General features: G+C 46.9%; 1 protein-coding gene across 2 annotated transcripts in view; it reads right to left on the bottom strand.

The window, feature by feature from the left end:
* The window catches only part of MYH11 (myosin heavy chain 11), a 158,421-nt gene that overhangs the window by 54,052 nt on the left and 89,193 nt on the right, over positions 1 to 15,176 (bottom strand). For both annotated transcript variants that reach the window (XM_025371299.1, XM_025371300.1), the window contains 5 exons: positions 8,398 to 8,493; positions 4,781 to 4,899; positions 3,451 to 3,603; positions 1,603 to 1,776; positions 269 to 442 (listed from right to left, as the gene is read on the bottom strand). In XM_025371299.1, the coding sequence (XP_025227084.1) occupies positions 269 to 442; positions 1,603 to 1,776; positions 3,451 to 3,603; positions 4,781 to 4,899; positions 8,398 to 8,493 (716 nt within the window). The remainder of the gene's footprint in view (positions 1 to 268; positions 443 to 1,602; positions 1,777 to 3,450; positions 3,604 to 4,780; positions 4,900 to 8,397; positions 8,494 to 15,176) is intronic.

Below are 15,176 nucleotides of genomic sequence, written 5' to 3'. Positions count from 1 at the left end.
GGTGACAAAGCGAGACCCTGTCTCCGACAAAAACAGAAAGAAAGAACTGCCTGGACATCACGGTTGGAAAACATGAGAGTGGCTGCAGCTGATGCCTTACAGATGCATAGACAAATTACGAATAGGACTTGGTTGGGATTTGCTTAGTAGCAGATGCCTTTGCAGTTTCCAGGCAGCCCAAGGTTCTGCCACTCTCAGACTATCTCTGTGCTGAGCAGCCACTAGGGCTCCCCTGAGACAGAGTCCCCCTGGGCCCTGTGGCTGGTACCTTCCCAGCATAATGGATGATGGAGAACTCAGTCTTGTCTTTGAGCTGCTTGGGCTTCTGGAACTTGGGGTGGCTGCCCTGCTCCGTGCACAGCTTCTCCACGAAAGACTTGTCCGTGGCTTTGGGGAACCAGCACTCCTCGTCCAGCAGGGCCAGCACACCTGGGGGGTTGTTCTGTGGGAGACAAGTAGGGCTTCAATCAGAGAGGACACCCAACCTCGGGCATTCCACGAAGATCTGGCCAACAGTACACAATGCATGGGCATCCACCGAGATCTCACACTGTATTTGCTCACATGTAAAGATGAGTTTATGACCCCCATGCTTCCAAATCTACCCTCAAATTACCCTGTGCCCAATGGACCAGTGTCAGGGAGGGAAGGCAGAACATGTTTACTGCCGCCCCCTAGTGGGCAACACACAGACAACATCATGAAGAGTTCATAATTCTTGCAAATGAATTTGTTGCTTGACTTGAATTCACCTAGGGTTCCTGTTAGAAAAGTTTTTTTTTTTGGAGACAGGGTCTCACTCTGTCATCCAGGCTGGAATGCAGTGGTGCAGTCTCGGCTCACGGCAACCTCTGCCTCCAGGGCTCAAGCAATCCTCCCACCTCAGCCTCCCAAATAGCTGGGACCACAGGCATGCACCACCAGGCCCAGCTAATTAGTAGAAACCCTGTCTCTACTAAAAATACAAAAGTTCGCTGGGCGTGGTGGTGCATGCCTGTAGTCTCAGCTACTTGGGAGGCTGAGGCAGGAGAATCACTTGAGCCGAGGAGGTGGAGATTGTGCGACTGCACTCCAGCCTGGGCAACAGAGTCAGACCATGTCATAGAGAAGGAAGGAAGGAAGGAAGGAAGGAAGGAAGGAAGGAAGGAAGGAAGGAAGGAAGGAAGGAAGGAAGGAAGGAAGGAAGGAAGGAAGGAAGGAAGGAAGGAAGGAAGGGAGGGAGGGAGGGAGGGAGGGAGGGAGGGAGGGAGGGAGGGAGGGAGGGAGGGAGGGAGGGAGGGAAAGAAAGAAGGAAGGAAAGAAAAAGAAAGAAAGGGCAGAGAAGCAAAGCGAAGGGAAAGAGGGTAGGGAAGAAAAGAAAAAGGAAAAAGAGGATGAAAGGAAGGCAGAAATTAAAGAAAATATCTTTGCTATGAAAATGTGGGTTAATGGACATTGTCACAATTCACAAGGATTCAGCTTACAGCCTTTCAGGACGTGGTGATGGATTGGGTGGGGGGAATGCTATGCGCATGGGGAGGGTGTGGGGTCCACGTCAGCTCCACAGAGGCCACACACATGTGCAAGGTGTGACGGAGCCCTGCACACCCACGTGCCCCTCACCGGTCGCTCGATGAGCTCAATGCAGGGCTGTAGGTCCAGCCCAAAGTCGATGAAGTTCCACTCGATGCCCTCGCGCTGGTACTCCTCCTGCTCCAGGATGAACATGGTGTGGTTGAAGAGCTGCTGCAGCTTCTCGTTGGTGTAGTTGATGCACAGCTGCTCGAAGGAGTTCACCTGAGCACATGGCATGGGGGCGGGGCGTGAGGATCTTGGTATGAAGTCAGAAGACAAGGAACCCCACAGAAGCTCCACCTGACAGCGCCCCCATGGCTTGCCCACATCCTGTTCTGCCATCCCAGCACCCAGACGGGGCTGAGACCCCAAAACATGCTGCCTAGAGTCCACCAGGGCTGGCGAAGTTGACATCACATGGCCCTCACACACCTTAAAGATGCTTATCTTCTCCATCTGCACAACCATCTATGGATGGACAAACCTCATAAGGCATGCTACCGCACATACAGTGTGGAAACATTGTACAGATTTGAGAACAGAGGCGCAGAGAGAAAGTGACTCTGTAGTACACCTGTTTCAGGATATCTATCAATCTATCAATATATCTATCAATATTGATAGATATCTATCAATATCTATCAGCCAAACCTCCTTGCTGGGTGCGTTGGCTGATGATTGTAATCCCAGCACTTAGGGAGGCCAAGGCAGGAGAATCACTTGAGGTCAAGAGTTTGTGACCAGCCTGGCAAACATAGCGAAAACTCTCTCTACTAAAAATACAGAAATTGGCCAGGCACGAAGGCTCATGCCTGTAATCCCAGCACTTTGGGAGACCAAGGCCAATGGATCACTTGAGGTCAGGAGTTCGAGACTAGCCTGGCCAACAGGGCGAAACTCCGTCTCTACTAAAAAAAAAAAAGTAGCCGGGCATGTTGGCACTAATCCCAGCTACTCGAGAGGCTGAGGCAGGAGACTCACTTGAACCTGGGAGGCGGAGGTTGCAGTGAGCCAGGACTGCACTACTGTACTCTGGCCTGGGCGACAGAGCGAGACTCCATCTCAAAAAAAAAAAAAAAAAAGAATTAGCTGGGCATAGTGGCATGTGCCTGTAGTTCCAGCTACTCAGGAGGCTGAGACAGGAGAATTGCTTGAACCCAGGAGATGGAGACTGCAGTGAGATGAAATTGTGACACAGCATTCCAGTCTGGGCAACAAAGCAAGACTCCGTCTCAAAAAACAAAACAAGACAAAAAAAACCCTTTCCGTTTCTCTGAGAACTTTCCTCGAGCCCATGGGTGTGGGATCCATTATCCATGTTTCTACTACATGAGGTAATTGCAAGCTCCTGCAAACAATTCTTGGCTTGGAGGTGACCATGTAGCCAATTCAGGTGAGTAAGACTCAGACTTAATTCCAAGATTTTGGTTGGAACTGTTAGAAAAGAGATTTTTTTTTTTTTTTGCCAGGATTACTGAGAGGCAGTCTGGAGCTTTGGCAGCCATCTTGCCACCATGAGGGGAGAGCCTGCTTGAGAATGGAGTCAAAATGGAGGAAGGCAGAGAAAAAGAGAGAGAAAGACGGTGGAAGATCAGACTCTGCCTACAGGATCGAGCTGCATGTCTGGCCTTCTCAGTTCCAGAAACCAATGCATTTCCTGTTGGATTTCTGTCTCTTATACCCTCAAGGATCCACCCTTAACTAGACAGCCTTCTACCAATGCATTTCCTGTTGGATTTCTGTCTCTTATACCCTCAAGGATCCACCTTTAACTAGACAGCCTCCTACCCTACTGTAGCCATGTACATGACTTTCTCCAAAATCATGATTCCTCCAAGAAAAATCCCCATCTCAGAGAACCAAGACCACGGCTGTTACGATTCCACCAAGCTGTACCTCAAAGATCTCAAATCCAGCTATATCCAGGATCCCCAGGAAGGAAGCCCCTTGCCGATGGGTCTTGTCCAGGGCTTTGTTCACGCGGGTGAGTATCCAGCGGAAAAGGCGTTCATATGTTGCCTTGGCCAAAGCCTCTACAGCAAAGTCAGCCTGCAGAGGGGAACCAGGGGAACCTGGTTATTCTCATTGGGCTCCATTTTCACATAAGCCAGGCTGGTGGTGAAGATTTTTATTCTTGGCCAGGCACAGTGGCTCACACTATAATCCCAGCACTTTGGGAAGCCGAGGCCAGTGGATCACTTGAGGTCAGGAGTTCAAGACCAGCCTGGCCAACATGGCAAAAACCCGTCTCTACTAAAAATACAAAAATTAGCCAGGCATGGTGGTGCATGCCTGTACTCCCAGCTGCTTGGGAGACTGAGGCAGGAGAATTATTTGAATCTGGGAGGCAGAGGCTACAGTGAGCTGAGATCACACCACTGCATCCCACCCTGGGTGACAGAGCAAGACTCTGGCTCAAAAACAAAAAACAAAAAACAAAAACAAACAAAAAAAACCTGACATGGGACTTTGAATATTCTAGTATTGAATAAATGAGGGATAAAGAGACCAGGCGCGGTGGCTCATGCCTATAATCCCAGCACTTTGGGAGGCCGAGACGGGCGGATCATGAGGTCAGGAGATCGAGACCATCCTGGCTAACATGGTGAAACCCTGTCTCTAAAAAAAAAAAAAAAAAAAAAAAATTAGCCAGGCGTGGTGGTGGGCACCTGTAGTCCCAGCTATTCGGGAGGCTGAGGCAGGAGAATGGCGTGAACCTGGGAGGCAGAACTTGCAGTGAGCCGAGATTGCGCCACTGCACTCCAGCCTGGGCGACAGAGCGAGACTCCGTCTCAAAAAAAAAAAAAACAAAAAAAACAATGAGGGATAAAGAGATAGATGGGTGGATGGATGGACAAATGAATGAATGAATGAGTGAATGAATGAATGAATGGAATGACAGGTGGATGGGTGATGGATGGCTGGACAGACGGACAGATGGCTGGGTCATGGATGGATGAATGGACAGATGGTGAATGAGGGATGGACGGACAGATGATAGGTGAACAGATAGATGGGCAGATGAGTGGATTGATGGATGGATGGATGAACAGACAGATGAATGAGCAGATAGAAAGATGGATGGATGGGACAGATGCAGAGGCAGACCATGGGTGAATGGATTAATGAATAGATGAATAAGTAAACGGGGGGTAGATGGATGAACGGATGGAGGGGTGGGTGCATGGATGGGTAAGTGATAAGTAAATGGCAGGTACATCATTACCTGTTCTTTTGTCTGAGCTTTCTGTACCACATCTCGCCCAACCTTGATACGAGGAGTGAGGATGGATCTAGTGAAATCCGTCACATTGATTCCCATGAGGTGGCAAACTTTCTGAGCAGCTGGATGGAGAAAAGAAACATCTTGAGTGCATCACAAAAGAAATAGCTTGGCAAGAAGGCACATCACATGGGCTATTTGTGATCTGTGAATACACTGGGTTCTCTTGGGGAAATGGGACCCACTGACCGGGAATATAGTCCTAAAGGCTGCTGTCATTAGTGGTCACACTCCCCAATATTTTGCTGAGAGGCAATGATTTGGGGGGGGGGAGGTGCTGAAGTATGCCCCAGTTGGGGGTTCAGGGTCAGGTAGTTCTAGTTTCAAGTCCCTGTCCCTTCACACTTCCAAGTCATGTGACTTTGGAAAAGCTCTTTACTCTCCCGGAGTCTTGCTTTTCTAAGCTTTAAAAAGGGTCAGCTCTTCAGTACCTTGTTGGTACCCAGGACTAAATAAGGTAAAATATGTAAAGTCCCTGAGAGAGAGAGGGAGGGAGGGGGGTGGGGGGGGGGAGAGAGAGAGAAAGAGATATATATATATATTTATTTATTTATTATTTTGGAGATGGAGTCTTGCTATGTCACCCAGACTGGAGTGCAGTGCTGCGATCTCAGCTCACTACAACCTCTGCCTCCCGGGTTCAAGCAATTCTCCTGCCTCAGCCTCCCAAGTAGCTGGGATTACAGGTGCCTGCCACCACACCCAGCTAATTTCTTTTGTATTTTAGTAGAGATGGAGTTTTACCGTGTTGCCCAGGCTGGTCTTGAAGTCCTGAACTCAGGCAATCCACCCACCTCGGCCTCCCCACGTGCTGGGATTACTGGCCCCTGAGATTTATTTAATACTTAGTAAGTATTAAATAGTTACTAATAGTAACATTTATTGAATAGTTACTATTCAATAAATATTTGTTTCACCCTTCCAGGATATGTGTTACAGCATTGTTTGCAATAGGAAAATGCTAGAATCAACCTAAATGCTTTTTTTTTTTTTTTTTTTTTTTTTTGAGATGCAGTCTTCCTCTGTCGCCAGGCTGGAACACAGTGCTGTGACCACTAGTTGGTCCCTTAACGTGAAAATAGCATTACATGCTGCTTTGCATGTGCAAGGCAGAGTAAATACAGTGATTTTAGGATTTTTTTCCCCCATTTCTTGGCAAGAGTGCTTTTTCATTTCTCTTTCCCTGAGGTCTTCCCTTGGCATCTGGATTCCGTTAATTTGCCAGATTTAGGGACTCTAACACATAACAAACACCTGAGAATGAAACTGCCACTGCAAAATTATAACTGAGACACTGAACAGGATCGGACCTAACTGACTCCATCTTGCTTCTAACCTCCAAGCTCCACTGAACGATTCCTGGATGTAAGCTGAACTAACTTTGGGATGAACTTAGTTTATAGTTTGTTTATTTATTTATTTATTGAGACAGGGTCTCATTACGTCATCCAGGCTGGAGCATACTGGCACAATCTTGGTTCACTGCAATCTCCACCTCCTGGGTTCAAGTAATTATCCTGCCTCAGCCTCCTGAGTAGCTGGGATTACAGGTGCCCACTACCACACCCAGCTAATTTTTGTATTTTTAGTAGAGATGGGTTTTCACCATGTTGGCCAGGCTGGTCTTGAACTCCTAACTTCAAGTGATCCACCTGCCTCGGCCTCCCAAATTACTAGGATTACAGGCATGAGCCACCACGCCCGGCCTCTTAGTTTATAGTTTAAAACACAAGAACCCTTTCCCAAAACAAACCCCATTCTTGCCTGGGGACTAGACTGCCTTTGTAGGAATAACATATTAGCCTAAAGATTAGAAATTATGGGCCGGGCGCGGTGGCTCAAGCCTGTAATCCCAGCACTTTGGGAGGCCGAGACGGGTGGATCACGAGGTCAGGAGATCGAGACCATCCTGGCTAACACGGTGAAACCCCGTCTCTACTAAAAAATACAAAAAAAAAAAACTAGCCGGGCGAGGTGGCAGGCGCCTGTAGTCCCAGCTACTCGGGAGGCTGAGGCAGGAGAATGGCGTGAACCCGGGAGGCGGAGCTTGCAGTGAGCTGAGATCCGGCCACTGCACTCCAGCCTGGGTGACAGAGCGAGACTCCGTCTCAAAAAAAAAAAAAAAAAAAAAAAAAAGATTAGAAATTATGGTTTAGGAGTTCTGTAACTGGAGGCTACAAGAGTCTGACCCTCCCTAAATTGCTCCTGGGGATAACATCACTAATGTAAAATCTAACATCAGTGCTTGAGATATTTTGCAGACCCTGGCACCAGGTGGATCAGCTGACACCACCCAGATCGAGAAACTGGCTCATCTGATCTGATGGCCTCTGTCCAGGAACTGACTCAGGGCAAGAGGACAGCTTCGACGCCCTGTGATTTCATCTCTGACCCAACCAATCAGCACCCCCAACTCACTGGCCTCCCCCTAACCACATTATGCTTAAAAACTCTGATCCCTGAATGCTCAAGGAGACTAATTTGAGTAATAATAAAACTCTGCTCTCCCATGCAGCCGGCTCTGCATGAATTACTCTTTCTCTATCTCCATTCCCCTGTCTTGATTAATTGGCTCTGACTAGGCAGTGGGCAAGGGAAACCCAGTAAGCGGTTGCAAAATGTTTGATCAAGGTGGGCTCTAGGGAGTGCGAAAAAGCAACGCAATATACAGCCTGGGCCGGGAAATAAGAAACCTAAGTTTTGCTCTTAGCCACCAACAAGCATGGTGGTAGCCATGCCAGCTTCTCAAAACACAAAATACTATTTATTTGTGGGTAGGTTTATCAGATTTAGGGGGAAAATTACAGGATGCTCAGTTAAACCTGAATTTCAGATAAACAAGAATACTTTTTTGGTATAATCATGGTCCAAATGTTACAAGGGACATACTTAAAATTTAAAAAAAGATTTGTTGTTTACCTAAAATTGAAACGTATCTGGACATCCTGTATTTTATCCGGTACCCCTAATTCTCAGGGCAATTGAGGTCTGTCTCCCCAGGAAGACCACAGATACTGTAAGAAGAGCTATTCTTGTGTCATTTCCTGCTGTATCCCAGTGGTATATTGCAGAGGCTTGAGAAATATTTCTTTAACAAAACAATTAACTGGAGTATTTTAGAATAGATGGTCCCTCAGGATCTTGTCTGGTCACTATTAGGGGCAGGATGTGGTGACTCTTGCCTGTAATCCCAGCATTTTGGGAGGCCAAGGTGGGAGGATCACTTGGGCTCAGGAGTTCAAGATCAGCCTGGACAACACAGTGAGACCTCGTCTCTATTAAAACCTGTAAAATTTTGTATTTTAAAAAAAGAACAAATAAATAAAACTATTAGTGTTTTTTTTTTTTTTTAATCTCTGCACTCTGATTCAAAAACTTTCCACATAGGGTCTTGAGCAGCGAAAAGTGTGCAAAAAGAAAAATGAGTGATAAGAACCTAGTCCAACTGTTGTTAAAATCCCAGATACTTTCACCTTGAAAAACAACCAATGGTTAAATGTTACCCTCCCCACCCCCCACAACCCCAAAGTCATTGGTTATTGGTAAAAGGTGGCAAGTACCTGTGTTATCTGGCATGGACGCCTGGTCTGTGTTTCTTTCCTTCTTGAAGACGATATTTCCAAGCTGTAGGACTGATGATACCACCTTCAATATGGCTGAGGTGGGGAGAGAAGAGCAGAGCAGACACAAAGGTCAATGCCAAGGTACCCTGGAGTTTTGGAGCCTAAAGCCACTGGGGACCCAGAGCCAGCCTACATCTTTCCTCTGAAGAAACTAAATTCTGAGCTCAATATTTTCATATCGTTGCTTAAAACCTTGCATTACAATGGAATACCACACAGCAGGGACTGGCAAATTATAGCCCATGGACCAAATCTGGCCCACTGTTTACTATTATAAATAAAGTATTATTGGAATACAGCTATACTCATTCATTTACCTACTGTTTATAACTATTTGCATGCTACAATGGCAGAGTTAAAGAGTTGCAACAGAGATCGTCTGGCCTACAAAGGCTAAAGAATTTACTATCTGACCCTTCACAGAAAATGCGTTAGCAACCCCTGCCACAGAACAGTGAGAATGAATGAGTTACAACTAACAAAAAACAAAACTGATGTATTGGGGCCAGCACAGTGACTCATGCTTACGACCCCAGCACTTTGGGAGGCTGAGGTGGGAGAACTGTTTGAGGCCAGGAGTTTGAGACAGAGAGATCTGTCTTTAAAACAAAAATATCCCTGACATATCCCGTCTCTAAAACAAAAACACCCCTGACATATCTTCCAGACACAAACACTGAACAAAAGAGGACAGATGGAAACAAGAACGTACTGCCTAAGTCCACATATTGACAGTCCGTCCAAGAAGAGGCAAAACTAATCGATGTTGTTAGAAGTCAGGATATTGATTATCCTTAATTGAGGGAAGCTCTGAGAAGGTGCATGTGGGAGCTTCTGTGGGGCTGGTGACATTCTCTTATTTAAAATGGATTCTAGTTACACAGACGTGTTCGGTTTATGATAATTATTTGCACTGCACGCTATGGCATATACAATTTTCTACATGTAAATCTACGTCGGTAAAAGGCTTTTTGAAATAAAAACCCTGTACTTCTTACATACTCTGATGGGTGTACAAGATGCCCATGTTGGGATGAAGAATATATACATTTGTTTTTACTAGTTGTCCAGGTGTCTCCAAACAAAAACGCTGTGTTCCCAAGATACTTGGAACCTCTCTGACTCCATACTTAGCACATGTTACTGTTAAAATAGTTTCTATGTCTGAAATCCCCATAAGACCATGAGTTTCTGGAGAGTGGGGGGCCTGCCCTTACCATCTTTGAATTTCCAAAGCCTAGTCCAGGGTCCTGATACACATGGTAGGGAGGGAGAGAGATGGATGGATGGTGGATGGTAGGTGGAAGGTGGATGGATGGATGAATTAATGAATGAATAAATGGATAGAGGATGGGTTCATGGATGAATGGATGGATGAATGGATGGGTAGGTAGATGAATGGGTGAATGATGGATGGATGAGTAGAGGATAGATGGATGAATACAGGATGGATTGATGGATGAATAATGCATGGATAGAGGATACATGGATGATGGATGGACGGATAACTGGATGGATAGAGGATGGATGGATAGATGGAATGGACAGAGAATGGATGGATGGATGATGGATAGACGGATAGAGAATTGATGGATGATGGATGATGGATAGAGGAATGGATAGAGGATTGATGGATGGATGATAGATGGATGGATGAATGGATGGACGGATGACAGATGGATGACGGATGGATGGTAGATGGATGGATGGTAGATGAATGGATGAATAGATGGATGGATAGATGGATGGATGGAGAATGGATGATGATTAATGCACATTCTTGGCTTAGCTTAACTCAGGTACAAATCACCCAGAGTTCTGGCTTCAAATCAGTCACTGTGTTCCAGGAACAAAGCCTAGAGATCCCAGACTTCTCTGGTTCCTCAGGCCAAACCAGACATCACAAGGCCCATAACAACAGCTATTCTCACACCATGGAGTCCTTGGCCCAGCTCAGCAAAAGGACCCAGCTGCTGACCGCCCACCCATTTGCTCCCACTCACTAAGGCAGAAAGCCTTCCACCCAAAGTGAATGAAGCTGCTGTTGACAGGACTTGGAAAGACACTTCCTTTTAACCATAACATCTATGAAAGAGGCTTTGTAAACTAGGAAGAGTTGTACTCACAGTTTTAAAAGTGTAAGTTTAAAGTAAAGATTGCTGAAACGCCTGCACAGCCCAGGCGAGCCGGCCAACTCAGGGTTTGTTTCTCAATCTTGTCACTGCAGAAATTCGGGGCCAGATAATTCTCTATTGCGGGGAGCTGTCCTGGGCGTCATGGGAAGTTTAGTAGCATCCCTGATCTTGAACCACTAGATGTCAGTGGTGGTTACCCCACCAGAGTTGTGACAACCACAGATGTCGTCAGACACTACTAAATGTCCCCTGGGAGGCAAACTCATCTCTGGAGAGAACCACTGGTCTACATGAACAAAGCCAACTAAGGAGGACTGTGGGGACCCAAGGAGGCCACAAACCCACCTGAAGGGGCCAGCAGCTACTCCGTCATAGCCCAGTATTGCTAGAACTTCTGATTTTTCCAGATCATGGAAAGCCAGAGTTTTTATGTAAAGTCTACCCATGGGTTTTTTTTTTTTTCTTTTGAGACAGTCTTGCTCTGTCACCCAGGTTGGAGTGCATTGGTGCAATCTCGGCTCAGTGCAACCTCCGCACTTCCCGGGTTCAGGGAAATTCTCCTGCCTCAGCCTCCAGAGTAGCTGGGATGACAGGCATGTGCCAGCACACCCGGCTAATTTTTCTATTTTTAGTAGAGATGGGGTTTCACCATGTTGGCCAGACTGATCTCAAACTCCTGACTTCAAGTGATCCATGTGCCTTGGCCTCCCATAGTGCTGGGATTATAGGCCACAGTGCCCGGCCTACTCATATTTAAACTTTAGGAACCAATTTTTAAAAGTTTTGAAGGTCATAGAGGCCGATCTCTCCTGTGGGTTCAGGAACCAACGGTTTGCACTTTCTGGTATAGTTAATGTAATTCCAGAAATGACAAAAGAACGCCACCACTCCCAGGCCATAAGAGATGAACCTTGGGGGCGGAGTTAGCAGACAGCAAAGAAGTAAACCAGTGAAGAGACACAACACAGCAAGGACGGTGACGGCTGGCAGCATCCTGGTGCACTGGTGAAAGCACACATTCTGCAGTTATACAGTCCTGAGTTCAAATCCCAGCTTCACTTCTTATAAATCTCATCATCTTTGAATTTCCAAAGCCTAGTTCAGAGTCCAGATACACATGGGGAGGGAGGGAGATGGATGGATGGCAGATGGGGGGTGGGGGGTGGACGAATGAATGAATAAATGTATGGAGGATGAGTTCATGGATGAATGGATGGGTGGGTAGATGGATGGATGGATGGGTGATGGATGGATGGATGGATGGATGGATGGGTGATGGATGGATGGGGGATGGAAGGATGAGTCGAGGATAGATGGATGAATAGAGGATGGATGGATGGATGAATCATGAATGGATAGAGGATAGAGACTCTACATGCATCTCAATAAGTCCCATGAGCCTCGGTTTCCCTATCTGCAAAACAGAGATGGTAACAGTAGAATCTACTTCATGAAGTTTAGGTCCTGTAAGATGCTGAGCCAGGGCCTGGCCCAGTAGGCCAGTAGGTGGTAAAGAGCGGAAGCCACCTATATTAGGTTGAATGTTGGTCCTTCTAAAATATGTCCACCTGGAACTTGTGAATATGGCCTAATTTGGGGAGGGGGTAACACTTATTTTTTTTTCCTTTTTGTGGGGAATGGGGTCTCACTATATTACCCAGGCAGGTCTCGAATTCCTGGGCTCAAGCTCTCCTCCCGCCTCTGCCTCCCTGAGAGCTGGGAATACAGGCGTGAGCCACTGCGTCCAATCTGAATGTGGCCTAATTTGGAAAAAGAGGTCTTTGCAGATGGAATCAAGTAAAAGATCTCAAGATGAGGTCATCTCGGATTAACCTGGTGGGCCCTACATTTAATGTCAAGTGTCCTTATGTTGGACAGAACAGAAGATCCATAAAGTAGAATGCCACATGAAGGAGGAGGCAGAGACTAGAGTGAGACAAGCCAAGGAAAAGCCAGGAACAGCCCGAGCCACCAGAAGCCAGGGCAGAGGCAAGAAACAGATCTCCCTCAGGGCCTCCAGAAGGAAAACATCTTATCTCTTTAAAAAAAAAAAATTTTTTTTTTTTTAATTTTTAGTAGACAAGGGGTCTTGCTATATTGCCCAGACTGGTCTTGAACTCCTGGCCTCAAATGATCCTCTCACCTCAGCCTCCCAAAGTGCTGGGATTACAGGCATGAGCCATTATGCCCGGCTCCTGCCGACACCTTGATTTCAGAACCCTGGCCTCCAGAACTGGGAGAGAATAAATTCCTCTTGTTTTAAGACATCAAGTTTGTGCTCATTTTATACAGTGGCCTTACACCTCTCTTCTTGCTGAGGAATAGGAAACAGGGTTTTCCAACACCAGACATGTGTACCACCAGGGGTACACAGGATGGACGATTTAGGTGATTTTATTTTTCATCTTAAAAATTAGGTGTTTTTTCTGGCCGGGCGCGGTGGCTCAAGCCTGTAATCCTAGCACTTTGGGAGGCTGAGACGGGCGGATCACAAGGTCAGGAGATCGAGACCATCCTGGCTAACACGGTGAAACCCCGTCTCTACTAAAAAGTACAAAAAACTAGCCGGGCGAGGTGGCGAGTGCCTGTAATCCCAGCTACTCGGGAGGCTGAGCCAGGAGAATGGCGTAAACCCGGGAGGCGGAGCTTGCAGTGAGCAGAGATCCGGCCACTGCACTCCAGCCTGGGTGACAGAGCGAGACTCCGTCTCAAAAAAAAAAAAAAAAAAAAAAAAATTAGGTGTTTTTTCTAATATGTTAGAAACAGTTTAACCAGGCCAGGCATGGTGGCTCATGGCTGTAATCCCAAGGATTCGGGAGGCTGAGGCAGGGGGATTGCTTGAGACTAGGAGTTCAAGACCAGCCTGGACAACATAGCTGGTCTATGTTCCTGACTCTACAAAAAATTAAAAAATTAGCCAGGCATGGGCTGGGCATGGTGGCTCACACCTGTAATCCCAGCACTTTGGGAGGCTGAGGTGGGCAGATCACAAGGTCAGGAGATTGATACCATCCTGGTTAACACGGTGAAACCCCATCTCTACTAAAAATACAAAAACAAAATTAGCCGGGCGTGGTGGTGGGCACCTGCAGTCCCAGCTACTTGAAGGCTGCGGCGGGAGAATGGCATGAACCTGGGAGGTGGAGCTTGCAGTGAGCCAAGATTGAGCCACTGCACTCCAGCCTGGGCGACAGAGTGAGACTTCATCTCAAAAAAAAAAAAAAAAAATTAGCCAGGCATGGTGGCTCATGAGGATATCTTGAGCCCAGGAGTTCAAGGCTGTAGAACCCAATGTGGTGGGGAAAATCCTGGTCTCCCCTCGTCACTTGGAGCCTCGAGAAGCTCCAGCCTGGAGCCTGACCCACCCACTTCTCCACAGGCCCCTTAATGGAGGGTTTGAAAGTAGCTCTTGGTTTATAAATGGGGTTGGTGTACATTTGGGACTAAGGTGGTTCCCATGAGAGTTGGTTATTTGCATGCCATCATCTGAATGCTTGCTCTGTGTACCATCTGCTCCATTATTTGCTTAACCATTTTCTTTAAATTTACCTCCTTCTCTCTCCTTACATTTATTTTAATAGAAAACTTTCTCTATCTTAAGTGAAAAATAATCTTCACTTGCCATAAATAGATGGCATTTATAAATATAACTACAAGGAAAACAGTATTACCAAATTCTAGCTAGATTCTTTGGCCTGCTGAAGGTGCTGGGCCTGGGGTCTGGTCTTTGTGGTTAAAGGGGAAATTGGCAAGTGCCAATGTACACTGAGAACACTGGGGGCTGGGCATGATGGCTCACGCCTGTAATCCCAGCACTTTAGGAGGCCAAGGCGGGCTGATTGAGCCCAGGAGTTCAAGACTAGAGAATACTGGATAACATGGTGAAGCCTTGTCTCTACTCACCCCTCCAAAAATGAAACCCAACGAAACCCAACCAAACCATAAAAACCCCAGGTCAGGCACGGTGGCTGATGCCTGCAATCCCAGCACTTTGGGAGGCCAAGACGGGTGGATCATCTGAGGTCAGGAGTTTAAAACCAGCCTGGCCAACATGATGAGACCCAGTCTCCAATAAAAATACACAAAAAATTAGCGGGGCATGGTGGTGGGTGCCTGTAATCCCAGCTACTCAGAAGGCTGAGCCAGGAGAATTGCCTGAACCCAGGAGGCAGAGGTTGCAGTGAGCCGAGTTCGTGCCACTGCACTCCAGCCTGGGTGACGATAGCGAGCCTCCATCTCAAACAAAACAAAACAAAAACCCTAAAATCAAAAATTAGCCAGGCATGGTAGCACATGCCTGTAGTCTCCATGACTTGAGAGGCTGAGGTGGGAGGACTGCTTGAGCCTGCAAGGCAGAGGGTGCAGGGAGCTGAGATTGAGCCACTGTACTCCAGCCTAGGTGACAGAGTGGCGTTATCTCAGCTCACTGCAGCTTTGACCTCCTGGGCTCAAGTGATCTTCCTGCCTCAGTCCCCCAAGCAGCTGGGACTACAGATGTGCACCACCACACCCGGTTAATTTTTTGTATTATTTGTAGAGAAGGAGTCTTGCCATGTTGCCCAGGTTGGTCTCGAACTCAAC

Source organism: Theropithecus gelada, chromosome 20 (assembly GCF_003255815.1).
Source record: "Theropithecus gelada isolate Dixy chromosome 20, Tgel_1.0, whole genome shotgun sequence".
NCBI lineage: Eukaryota > Metazoa > Chordata > Mammalia > Primates > Cercopithecidae > Theropithecus > Theropithecus gelada.
The sequence above is the reverse complement of the archived record's forward strand: the minus strand, read 5'-3'. Positions and strand labels throughout refer to the sequence as shown.